Below are 13,418 nucleotides of genomic sequence, written 5' to 3'. Positions count from 1 at the left end.
AAAAATGTTGGTCATATAAAAAGAATGGATATTTTCATATGAAGCTATGGACACTAGAGTAAAAATCAATAACAACATGTAACTTAAGGCAAACACATCTGAAAAATCAATACCCTTTCATGTTACTATTGAAAAGTAACAAAACATTCTTGTTCTTGTCTACAACACGTTCAGATTGGCTTATACCTTAAGAAGTAGTTTTATTTCCACCACTATTTATTTAGCTGTAATATTTTCAATAAAGCGAAAGAGTAAAAGTCTATAATAGCCTACCATCACATTGTTTAACTGGGACTTCTTACAAAGCACGTCATGAAACCCAAGGTAGGTTTAAAAGCCAAACCTCAAAGGTTATTCGACACACTGATCACAATACCACAGAAGCTTGTCTGTCCATTCAAATGTTTCTTTCTTTGTACCCGATGGGAATTAGACAATGGTGACTCACACATCTACAAAAATAAATAAAAATCAATCCCCACCCGGCTACATAAACAAACAAATAAATCAATCAATCGATCGGGACGCATCTTTCCTGACTTGTTGAGACGGAGATTCGGAACAAGAGTCTACCGCTAGATGTCACAAGAGCACTTGTAGAAAAATATCAGTTGTAGGCAATAGAAGAAGAAGACTATGTAGAAGAGCATATCAGTTAATCATTTATATTGTCATTCCACCATGAAGTAATTATAAATTGAGCCGAGCATTTATGTCATTTTTTGTTTCAAAACGTTAATTTATATTCAGCAATATTTTTCAAAATTGTGAAGTCCAGCCCAGGAATTTGAACGAGTGGCGAGACTTCTCCATACGTGGGGATTTTGTCATAGCCTCTCCTAAAACACTCAATTGCAACCGTCGTTGCATCATTTTTGATTATTTAAGTTGTATTTTATAATATATTTTCATGCAAATATCAGTATATAAAATGTTATGCCATTTTTTCCCATTGATTCAATTTGACGGACCATCATTGTTGTGGTTACACCGCCCCGAGCTGCCTCCCCGGCACGTTCAAGCCACTCCCCCAGCTCGGACGTGCCGGAAACATCCGAGCGCTCGGCTCGCGCTCTGAGGAGACGAGCGCTGCACTGCACCAGGTGTTTGCCATCATCCATCAGGCACACCTGCGGCAATCAGGCAGCCCTCTACAAGAGGTCTCCCAGAACACCACTCCGTGCTTCGACGTACTGAACCCTGCGGTAAAGCTCTGATAAGCCCTCCAGCGGTCCTTGCAATTCTGTTTATTCCCCAGTGTCTTATCTTCGTGTCTCTGTTTCCTCCAAGACTCTCCCTCCGCGACTTCCACGGCTCCCCCATCCCCAGCGACCTTCACGTTTTTCCCCGGACCTCTCCAGCGATCTCCCTCCGTGTCCCTCTACCTGGATCCCTCCTTTCGGACTCGACTTCCCGGATCTCGGACCCGGACTTGCTCGGACAACCCCTCTTGGCTCACGGACTGGACTTTGCTGCCAGGTGCACGCACATTATTCAACACCTCATTTACATACCGCACCACACATAGGCTAAGAACACTCGCACATAGTTATACACGCAAACCACGGGACACCACACATAGTTTATTCACACATCCCACTAACAGAACGCTTTTTGCACCATACATTCCCCTCCCCCAATAAAACCGCCTTTTTGGACTTTGAAGTCATCCTGTGTCCGTCTGCCTTGGGTTTCGCCACACGGGTCGGGTTCTGGTGCGCGAGCATAACAGAACGTCGAAGCCATTATGGACCCAGGCAAACCCAAGGGGCAGACGGTCCCTGGGACGCCCTAGAGCCCCGTCCCCCTAGAGGCAGTAGTAAGAAGTCACAGCTGCCAACTTGCCTCTCTCCACTCGGAGCTTACTACTGCCGTCACCCATGTCACCGGAGAGATCAGCGATCTTCAGTCCGGCTCCCAGGCCGCGACGAGTGCGTTAGACGCCCTCTCCGCGCAGATTGCTGCACTCACTACAGCGGTCTCCAGGATGGGCGACCAACCTGCTCTGGCCCCGGTCCCTGCCCCCAGCTCGCCCTCCGGATTCCCCGTTCCTGGTCCCGACGTTTCCCCTCCTCCGAGTCAACCCCCACTGGACCCCCGGTTCGAGCCTAACCTTCCCTGCCCCAAGGCCTTCGGTGGGGAGTTCGAGCTGTGCAGGGGTTTCCTTGGTCAGTGTTCCTGTTCAAACAGCAGCCAGCCAGGTATAGGACAGGAGAGACTAAGGTAGCCCTTGTTATGTCCCTCCTCACCGGCAAAGGCCATAGCGGCGGTTGGCCATACCGAGCGGCTCGCCTCGGACTATGGTGCCTTCCGCCGCGAGTTCCGTCTGGTGTTCGACCACCCAGCTGACGGGCAGGACTCTGCCATCCGCCTCCATTCCATCCAGCGGGGACCCAGGTCGGTGGCAGATTATTCCTTGGAGGTGAGGATCCTCGCGGCAGACAGTGGGTGGGATGACACTGCGCTCAAGAGCGCGTACAGGAGTGGGCTGAGTGAGCCCATCAAAGACCTCATCGTTCGGGACCACCCTGCCTCCTTCAACGAGCTTGTCGCCCTCATGGACGAACGGGAGCGGCGCCATGAACGCGCCCCGCGCACTGACCCCTCCCATAGACCAACCCTCGTCCGTTCTACCGGTGCCTTCCCTGGGTCAGCGTCCCGCGGGCTCTCTCCACCCTCACACTCCCCCTCGAAACCCTGGGTGGCTTCTGGATCCAGGCCGGAGGAGCAGCCCATGCAGTTGGGTCGGTCACGGCTCCCGCTGGAGGTTAGGGAGCAGAGAATGCGTGACCACCTCTGCCTCTACTGCGGGAGGTCGGGCCACTACATCAAGGCCTGCCCGACTCGCCTGACGACCCTTCCTCAGCCCCAGCCCAAGAAGGAGCACAACCAGCTGTTCCCGGTCACTCTCGCCTGGGGTAACGACTCTCTATTGGTGCACTCCTGGATTCGGGGGCGGACGAGTGTTTGATGGACATCTCGCTGGCCCGGCAGACCGGCGTTCCACTCGTCCCCCTAGACACACCCCTCAGAGCCCAAGCCCTAGATGGTCGTTCACTTGGTAAGATCACACACAGCACTGCTTCCCTCACTCTTTCGGGTAATCACGTGGAAACTGCGTTTTTTGGTTTTGCGCGCCCCTGGTGTTAGGAAGACCGTGGTTGGAACGGCACGATCCCCACATCTCTTGGTCTACTGGGTGGATTTTGGGTTGGAGCGTTGCGTGTCATGCCAACTGCCTTCGCTCCGCCCATTCCCCGTCCAGCGGCCTCAGACCCGTGCCTCCCCCCACGGATCTCACTGGTGTTCCTCCCATTTATCACGATTTAGCCCCTGTATTTAGTAAGGACAGTGCACTTTCCCTCCCCCCTCACCGTCCCTATGATTGCGCCATAGTTCTCCTTCCCGGGGCCGCCCTTCCCACCGGTCGGTTGTATAACCTCTCAGTCCCGGAGAAGGAGTCTATGCGCAATTATATCAGTCCCTGGCCTTCTGCAGGAATCATAAGGCCCTCGTCTTCCCCGGTGGCAGCGGGCTTCTTTTTTGTGGCAAAGAAGGAGGGCAGCCTGAGGCCTTGCATAGATTATCGACTGTTAAATGACATCACGGTTAAAAATAAATATCCACTCCCCCTTATGAGTTCCACGTTCGAGCCACTCACTCACGCCAACGGTGTTCACTAAGCTAGACCTGCGCAGCGCGTACCACCTGGTGCGCATCCGGGAAGGGGATGAATGGAAGACGGCCTTCAACACCCACCTAGGGCATTTCGAGTACCTCGTTATGCCCTTCGGCCTCACCAACGCCCCGGCCGTCTTCCAGGCGTTGGTCAACGACGTGCTCCGGGACATGCTGAACACGTTCGCGGTGGCGTACCTGGATGACATCCTCGTGTTCTCCAGGACTGAGGAGGAACACCACCAGCATATCCTCCAACGGCTGCTGGAGAACAGGCTCTTCGTGAAGGCTGAGAAGTGCGTGTTTCACTCCGCCTCCGTGGAGTTCCTTGGCCACATCGTGGAGAAGGGGCTCGTCCGCACCGACCCCAGGAAGACCCGAGCGGTGGAGGAGTGGGCACGGCCCACCAACAGGACGCAATTCCAGCGCTTCCTGGGGTTTGCAAACTTCTACAGGCGCTTCATCAGGGGTTCAGCCGTGTGGCCGCTCACCTCCGCCCCTTCTCCTGGATATCGGAGGCAGAGGCCGCCTTCTCGGCCCTGAAGAGGCTGTTCACAACGGCTCCGGTGCTCGCCCACCCGGACCCGTCCAGGCAGTTCATCGTGGCGGTGGACGCATCGGAGCCGTCCTCTCCCAGCGGTCGGAGGAGGACCAGAAGATCCACCCGTGCCTCGCCTTCTCCCGGCGTTTCAGTCCTGCGGAGAACTATGACATCGGCAACAGGGAGTTGCTGGCTGTCCACGCCGCCCTAGAGGAGTGGAGACACTGGCTGGAGGGAGCAGGGCAGCCGTTTATCGTATGGTCCGATCACAAGAACCTGACCTACGTGTGGACGGCTAAGAGGCTCAACCCCAGGCAGGCGCGCTGGGCTCTCTTCTTCAGCCGGTTCGACTTCACCCTCACCTACCGCCCGGGCACCAAGAGCGTCAGGGCAGACGCCCTCTCCCGTCTGTTTCCCGAGGGGTCCCCTGACGCCCCAGACACCATCCTTCCCCCGGCCCGGGTGGTGGGTGTCGTCACCTGGGCCATCGAATTGGTGGTGAGAAGGGCCCGACCCAGGCAATGGACCCCGGAACCGGCTATTTGTGCCTCCCTCTGTTCGGCCCCAGGTGCTGGAGTGGGGCCACTCCAGCCGTTTTGCCTGCCACCCCGGTGTCCACCGAACGGCGGCCTTCATCCGCAGGGGTTTCTGGTGGCCCACCATAGAGGCAGACACCAGGGAGTTCGTGGCTGTCTGCGCCCGCAGCAAGGCTCTCCAGCATGTCTCCTGCGCCCACTTCCTGCCCCCGGCCGACCTTGGTCCCACATTGCCTTGGACTTTGTAACTGGTGTCCCAAGGCAATGACACCATTGTCGACCGGTTTTCCAAGGCCGTCCACTTTGTTGCCTTCACCAAACTCTCCTCTGCAGCCGAGACGGCGGACCTTCTCGTCTCCCACGTCGTCCGACCCCATGGGATTCCCCTGGACATTGTCTTTGACCGTGGGCCCCAGTTCACTTCTAAGGTGTGGCAGGCCTTCTGTAAGGGGATTGGGGCCACGGTCAGCCTCCTCCGGGTATCACCCCCAGACCAATGGGCAGGCAGAGAGGGCCAATCAAGCCCTTGAGGCGGCTTTGCGTTGCGTTACCACCAGCAACCCCGCCTCCTGGAGCAAGTACCTGCCCTGGGTGGAGTACTCGCTCAACTCCATGGAGAGTTCGGCTACTGGTTTGTCCCCCTTCGTGTTCCCTTGGCTATCAACCCCCTCTGTTCCCCCGTCAGGAGGTGGCGGTCCCGTCCACGAGGGCCCATCTCCACCGATGTAGGCGCGTTTGGGAGACCGCCCGGGCCGCTATGTTGCGAGCTACAGAGTGGGCCCGGCGCAGCGCCAACCGGCGGAGAGTGCTGGCCCCAGCCTATCGACCTGGCCAGAGGGTATGGTTCCTGGCCCGGGACCTGCCCCTCCCTACCCTCAACCGGAAGCTGGCTCCCCGCTACGTTGGTCCCTACACCATCGACCACATCGTCAACCCTTCGGCGGTGCGTCTCAAGATCCATCCCGTCTTCCATGTCTCGTTCCTCCACCCCCCCGGGGTTCTCGGCGGTGGTGACATGGTCTGGGATGTCGACCGGCTGCTCGCAGTACGCCGGCGTGGGTACCAATACCTGGTGGACTGGGTTGGCTATGGGCCCGAGGACCGCAGCTGGGTTCCCCGGTCCTACCTGGCCGACCCCGCACTCCTGGAGGAGTTCTATCGGGCCCACCCCAACGCCATCGGACGGTCTCCCGTAGGAGGGGGGGTCCTGTTGTGGTTACACCGCCCCGAGCTGCCTCCCCGGCACGTTCAAGCCACTCCCCCAGCTCGGACGTGCCGGAAACATCCCAGCGCTCTGAGGAGACGAGCGCTGCACTGCACCAGGTGTTTGCCATCATCCATTAAGCACACCTGCGGCAATCAAGAAGTCTCCCAGAACACCACTCCGTGCTTCGACGTACTGAACCTTGCGGTAAAGCTCTGACAATCCCGCCAGCGTTCCTTGCAATTCTGTTTATTCCCCAGTGTCTTATCTTCGTGTCTCTGTTTCCTCCCAAGACTCTCCTTCCGCGTCTCCCTCGTCCCCAGCGACCTTCACGTTTTTCCCCGGACCTCTCCAGCGATCTCCCCCCGTGTCCCTCTACCTGGATCCCTCCTTTCGGACCCGGACTTCCTCGGACAACCCCTCTTGGATCACCGACTGGACTTTGGTGCCAGGTGCACGCACATTATTCAACACCTTATCATTTACATACCGCACCACACATGGGCTAAGAACACTCACACATAGTTATACACGCAAACCATGGGGCACCACACATAGTTTATTCACACATCCCACTAACAGAACGTTGTTTGCAGCATACATTCCCCTCCCCCAATAAAACCGCCTTTTTGGATTTTGAAGTCATCCTGTGTCTGTCTGCCTTGGGTTTCGCCACACGGGTCGGGTTCTGGTGCGCGAGCATAACAATCATCAGTAAACTTAACAATTTTATACCTAGATGAAGTACCATACTCTATGGAGACCAGTGAAATAAATGGGTTAAGAAATGTGTGAATTCATCAAGCTAAGAGACCCCATAAAAGCACAGAAATGTACTATGTTTTCTCGTCATATTACTGTACAAACACTTTAGCCATGTATTACAGAATTTTTTTTATAGGAACACTACGTGACGCAAACAAAGAGGAAAAATACAGTAATTGTTCATGGTTTTACTGAAGTCCACTTTAAGTTGGGATGGGCGTCTGTGGAAAAAAAAACTTTGTACATATCAACATTGTGCTCCTCGTACGAGATATAACATTTCAGTTACTTTACTGAAGCCATGATTTCACCATATGAGTAAAGATGACTATTTCGGCGTTGTAATTTTTCATTCGTGAAACGGCGCAGTCACCACTACTGTACTTTGTTATCTGCTCTCGATGGATCCAGAAGTTACAGAACAAGGTGGAAACGTCTAGTTGGTGACGTTACCAGTTCGAATGAGCAGCGCTCATTGGCCAGTACTGAGTGAGTCAAAAGTTAGTCAGAAGAGAAAGGATACAAATGCGCTGGTTTGAAACGGCAGTAAACCGAGAAAAGAAGTAGAAGAAGAACAAGGCAGAAAGACATACGGAGAGACTGGACAAGACACGTTCTATATTGTTTAAGGAGAGACTCACGTTCAGGGGCACAGAGTGAGTTCAGCCTCCACCATGGCCCTTTAATATTGTAGCGAATTTTAATATTGCTAATGTAAGAAACGATCTTATATTAGTAATATTTGCTAAAATATTATAGAAATTTAACAGTTAACCTAAGAATTTGGATGGCATTAAAAAAGGTCTCAACATAAGTAAATGGAAGACTAAAAGTTTTAGTTGGTGAGACCTGTGCACAATTGGGCTACTGTATCAGTAGTTGAGAAGTTCCCTGTTCAGTACGTGCTCTCTTTAAGAGACCTCAGCGCTGATTATGTCATCTCGTGAAGCCTCGCGGGAAGAAGGTAATGTTGCGGTAGTTCTAGGTAGGTATCGAGAATAAGCGAGAGCATGGCAGATCATCTCATGACTTCAGTATTTACCGACATCCTGCTACATTTCAGCCTTTGAGAGTATTGTCGTTTTACCCTACATTTAATTCAGCATTAAAGGAAGAACTGAATATCGTCATCGTCGTGGTGATTGGGGGGGGGGGGTTATAGAACAGCTATACTTACATGTGAATAGTTATATTATGATCCTAGTGAAATTTCTCTCCAAAGCTGCATGTGTCCATATGTTGGACATTAGATTTCATTCGTCTTTTATATTTTCTTTTTGACTTTTTTCAGGGCTGCCGAGTCTCATCCTTTGAGAGTGAGAGTCACGCAATTATGCCTCTTCACACGCTCACACACCACACTTGCTATTTCACACGCTCATAAACGTTTCCCTTCACTTCTATATAATATTTCCACAACTTGCTATGCTGCTTGCGGCTTGCCGTAGTTCGGGTCCGTCACTGGCTTTCCGGGGTGAGCCCGCCCTATTCTGCCTCTGATTGGCTGACCCAGATATTCTTGCCCTAATCTTAACCAATCATCAGTCCTCATGCCTAAATCTAACCAACCCAATCAATGAAAGGCAACCACGAGTATCAACCAATCAGAGGCAGAGTAGGGCGGGTCATAGCGTCAACACCACGAAATAAAATAAAATAAAATAAAAGAGCTCCACAAGAAGAAGACCCCACTGAAGAAGAAGAAGAAGAAAGAAAGAAAGAAAGAAAACGGTAGGTAACCGTTTCATTTTGATCATACGAAATAGTAAATACGTTAGTTTTATAGAATAAAATGCGTTATTGTCACTCAGTCCGAGCAGGAGTAACGTTACACAGGCTGCTGTGATATCTCGCAGTTAAAAGGGAAAATATTCGAACAGTCACTTGTCAGAGATCTGTAGAAGAAGAATAGCTTTCCTTTTTGGTGAATCTCCTGTTTTTGGTTTCTATTATACTTGGTTCACGGATAAATCTCTGAATGTGTTATTGAATGAAATTGATCTAATAGTTCTTGACATGAGGTGATGATTTTTTTTTATAAAACCCAGGATGTGATTTATTTTGCCACATAGTCTAAAAATAAAATTCTAAACTTTTAACTTTCCAGAGCAGAAGTTTAGCTCAGTGTCTGTGCCGGTTAGAACATTTGAGATCGGGTATGTCAATGTTTGTTGAAATGACTATTATGTCATTTGGTGGGTTTAACTAGGGTTGCCACCCATCCCCCAAAAAATTCCAGTTTGCAATTAGTATATGGAAAATATGTCATATCTCATGTTTTTCTCATTAAATAATTTTGGTTTTATGTTCCCAAAAAGGCATTAAAGGGTTAAAATTACTTAAGAAATACATGTAAATTTAATAGTTATGATCAGTATTGAAGTTGGTCAAAAGATTTAATGCATTGAAAGTGAAAAAAATATTCATGTGTAATATTTTTATAGCACTTTTAAGGAACTGAACATTTTTTGCACCGAGGGTAAAACGTCATGATTTTCTGGAGGGGTGCCCAAGGGTTAAAGGAACTGCTTGAATTCATAGTTTGAGCCTTGTGCTCTGAACAAACAAAGAAATGCACTTCATTTTATTTTTTATATTATTGTTCTGGTTCTGTATTCATTGACATTTTATAAATAAATTTATTTTATTTGTCTAAATTATTCTTGTTACAATTGTTTTCATTTCTACTTGTGCTGGTCAATTATGAACACTATATAAAATAGCGGGAAACTGGTTTTTAAGTTGCACAAGTAATTGGGTTGAGAGGAGCTCCCTGAATACAAATGACAGAATAAGACTGAATAATGACATCCGACAGTCAAATTCTAATGTAGGCTTGGACTCTGTGTATTCTATTCTTTCTAGCAATTGAGAATATTTCTGCTGTCCAGGCTGCCATTCTCATAGGCGACACCTCAGGGAACGTTCAGGACCTGTTGCTGCTGGATGTGGCACCTCTGTCCCTGGGTATCAAGACAGCCGGAGGAGTCATGACATCGCTGATTAAGCGCAACACCACCATCCCCACCAAACAAACCCAGACTTTCACCACCTATGCTGACCACCAGCCTGGGGTCCTTATCCAAGTCTATGAAGGGGAAAGAGCCATGACCAAGGACAACAACCTGCTGGGCAAGTTCGAGCTGTCAGGCATCACACCTGCACCAAGAGGGGTTCCTCAGATCGAGGTCACTTTTGTTATTGATGCCAACGGCATTTTGAATGTGTCTGCGGTGGACAAAAGCACAGGCAAAGCGAACAAGATCACCATCACCAATGACAAGGGCCGGCTCAGAAAAGAAGAGATTGAGAGAATGGTGCAGGACGCGAACAAGTACAAAGCTGAGGATGACATTCAGGGGGAGAGGATAACTGCCAAGAACTCCCTTGAGTCCTTTGCCTTCAACATGAAGAGCAGTGTGCAGGATGATAACATGACGAGCAAAATTAGTGAGGAAGACAAGAAGAAGGTGGTTGAGACGTATGATCAGGCTATATCCTGGCTGGAGAACAACCAGTTGGCTGAAAAAGAGGAATACCAACACCAGCTTAAGGAGCTGGAGAAAGTGTGTAACCCCATCATCACCAAGTTGTATCAGGGAGGAAGACCAACAGGCAGCTGTAGAGATGAAGCATGTGCCAGCTCCCAGGGCCCAACTATTGAGGAAGTTGACTAAAATGATCTTGGACTTGCAAATAAATCTACTTTGTTCACCACAATGGTTTCGGATAGGACTTTTAATCTTCATTTTTTATTGATGGAAGTGTGTGTTTGTAATATATATTTGAATTATCTTTGCAAGTCTTCTTTCATGCATTGTTGATGAATGGAATAAAACTGAAAATTGAAAATGAGTTTTAATGGTAGTTTTCATTTTGTTGCTAGGCTTTGAATATTTCTGTTAAACATTTAAATTTTTGATTCATTTAATATTTGTTCTGGTCAACTGTTCTTTACTGTGTGTAAAAGAAATTTACTTATGTGTGATTTTAGTATCTGAATAAGGATGCAGCGAACATGTAGACAGATTATGTTTGGGTGAGATATTCTATTATCCAGACCCATTGGTAAAAGATATATTGATAATCTGCTGGAGAAGTCTACCATTTTTGCCTCAAAAGGTTACAGAGGTTTGAATATTTTACTCTATCCCGGTAAACAAAGTGTTTGTGTTTATAAAGACTCGATTACAGAATATTTCCTTTTTAAATGGGGGCACTTTCAACACAGCAAATCTGATAATAGTCTGTATGGGGAAAATTCCTGGCGAGAGGGTCAAAGAGAGAAGATGCCAGCGGGGGGGGGGGGGGGGCAGCGAGCGGAACAGTACCTTCAAATGCCACCACAGACGGAAGCGGAGGCTCCGGGACGGAAGAGTGAGATGTAAATAGTCAGTCACATGGAGAGGACTGTATTGCGTGCTGTATGTTGGCTGCAAGCATACGGCTACCCAGGCTCTTTGGGTGGACTCTGTCAGCTCTGAAGAAGGAGCAACGATCCCAAAACAGATTAAAATTATCAGTAAAGCCAATATTGTGAGCTCTGCAGTCAGAGATGAGCCATGTGTGCAGGCTGAGGATTCTGCTGAAAAGCCCCGCCTCACGGGCCAGTGTCGGAATAGGGCCTGAAATAAAAACAGACTTTCTGCACATACCTAAAAAGCTGAAAAGTTCAATACAATCTTTTTTGGTTAGTTCAGACTGCTGATGAGCTGCATCATTAGTCCCAACATGCACAATCACACGATTGGTAGAAGCTGGGAGCGAGCTAAGCAGCCCCCGAGGCTTAGCCAAGATGACAGGGACTGTGGCTCCAGGGAAACAGTGTGTAGCTGCGTTAAGGATGGGGTTACACACTATCTCCAGCTCCTTAAGCTGGTGTTGGTATTCCTCTTTTTCAGCCAACTGGTTGTTCTCCAGCCAGGATATAGCCTGATCACAAGTCTCAACCACCTTCTTCTTGTCTTCCTCGCTAATTTTGCCTGTCATGTTATCAACCAGCACACTGTTCTTCATATTGAGGGCAAAGGATTCCAGGGAGTTCTTGGCAGCTATCCTGTCCCTCTGAAAGTCATCTTCAGCTTTGTACTTGTCTGCATCCTGCACAATCCTCTCAGTCTCTTCTCACCCTTGTCATCGGTGATGGTGATCTTGTTCGCTTTGCCGGTGCTTTTGTCCACCGCAGACACGATCAAAATGCCATTAGCATCAACCTCGATCTGAGGAACCCCTCTTGGTGCAGGTGTGATGCCTGACAGCTCGAACTTGCCCAGCAGGTTGTTGTCCTTGGTCATGGCTCTTTCCCCTTCATAGACTTGGATAAGGATCCCAGGCTGGTGGTCAGCATAGGTGGTGAAAGTCTGGGTTTGTTTGGTGGGGTGGTGGTGTTGCGCTTAATCAGCGATGTCATGATTCCTCCGGCTGTCTCGATACCCAGGGACAGAGGTGCCACATCCAGCAGCAACAGGTACTGAAGTTCCCTGAGGTGTCGCCTATGAGAATGGCAGCCTGGACAGCCGCACCGTAAGCCACGGCCTCATTTGGATTGACGCTTCTGTTCAGCTCCCTGCCATTGAAGTAATCCTGCAGGAGTTTCTGAATTTTGGAGATGTGAGTGGAGCCTCCAACCAGAACTATATCATGGATCTATGCTTTGTCCATTTTGGCATCCCTCAGGGCTTTCTCCACAGGTTCTAATGTGCCCCTGAAGAGGTCAGAACACATCTCCTCAAAGTGAGCCCTTGTGATGGAGGTATAGAAGTCGGTGTCTTCAAACAGAGACTCAATCTCAATACTGGCCTGGGAGCTGGAGGACAGGGTCCTTTTAGCTCTCGCACAAGCAGTGTGTAACCTCCTCAGGGCTCGCTTGTTCTGGCTTATGTCCTTCTCTTTCATCTTTATCAGGACCATGGAGGAGATCTCTTCAGGCTAGAACGATTTGTACTCTCCCTTGTATTCCACCTTAATTTTTGGCCTTCCTCCATCATCGTGCACCTTAAAGGGCCAGTGCTTCATGTCTGACCGCACGACTGGCTCATCAAACTTCTTTCCAATCAGATGCTTGGCATCAAACACGGTGTTGCTTGGGTTCATTGTCACCTGGTTCTTGGCTGCATCTCCAATGAGTCTCTCTGTGTCTGTGAATGCCACATAACTGGGTGGGTTTCTGTTGCCCTGGTCATTGGCAATAATTTCCACTTTTCCATGTTGGAAAACCCCCACACAGGAGTACGTGGTGCCCAGGTCAATGCCAATAGCTACACCTTTGGCTGCAGACATCTTAACTAGAGATAGTTGTCTACAAATCTATGAAAAAAGTCACAGAAAAAAAAGAAAGAAAAGAAAGTATTAAGACAAATGAAATCCAAATATACAACATATGGAGACCTGCCTCTTGAAAGAATATTTTCCCTGGGATCATGCTATAATTATTCATGTATTCTAGGTATAGCCTAATTGAGCAAAAAAAAACAAAAAAAAAACACATGCAGGGGTAGGTTGTGCCCAGGTCAAGGCCAATAGCTACACCTTCAGGGAAAGTCATCTTAGCTGTGTAGATAAATGTAATGGTGTGATGTTTAATAATGATGATTACAATGTATTAATTGGAATAAGGGATATAAGGATATATCAATCATTGGGAAAACATATGCATGAGGAACAGGGCTTGTTACAAGGACAGGAGGGTCTATAG

General features: G+C 49.2%; 1 protein-coding gene and 1 pseudogene across 1 annotated transcript; one reads left to right on the top strand and one right to left on the bottom strand.

The window, feature by feature from the left end:
- The first annotated feature begins 8,149 nt into the window (after positions 1–8,149).
- LOC130119824 (heat shock 70 kDa protein-like) lies at positions 8,150–10,401 on the top strand. Its single transcript, XM_056288418.1, has 2 exons — positions 8,150–8,198; positions 9,590–10,401. The coding sequence occupies exons 1-2, from the start codon at positions 8,150–8,152 to the stop codon at positions 10,399–10,401; spliced, it is 861 nt and encodes a 286-aa protein (XP_056144393.1).
- Positions 10,402–11,198: 797 nt separating this feature from the next.
- Positions 11,199–13,003, bottom strand: LOC130119823 (heat shock 70 kDa protein-like; annotated as a pseudogene).
- Positions 13,004–13,418: the final 415 nt, after the last annotated feature.

This window comes from Lampris incognitus, chromosome 10 (assembly GCF_029633865.1).
Source record: "Lampris incognitus isolate fLamInc1 chromosome 10, fLamInc1.hap2, whole genome shotgun sequence".
In the NCBI taxonomy this organism is placed as follows: Eukaryota; Metazoa; Chordata; class Actinopteri; order Lampriformes; family Lampridae; genus Lampris; species Lampris incognitus.
Note: the sequence above shows the minus strand (reverse complement) of the source record. Positions and strands in the feature narration are given on the sequence as shown.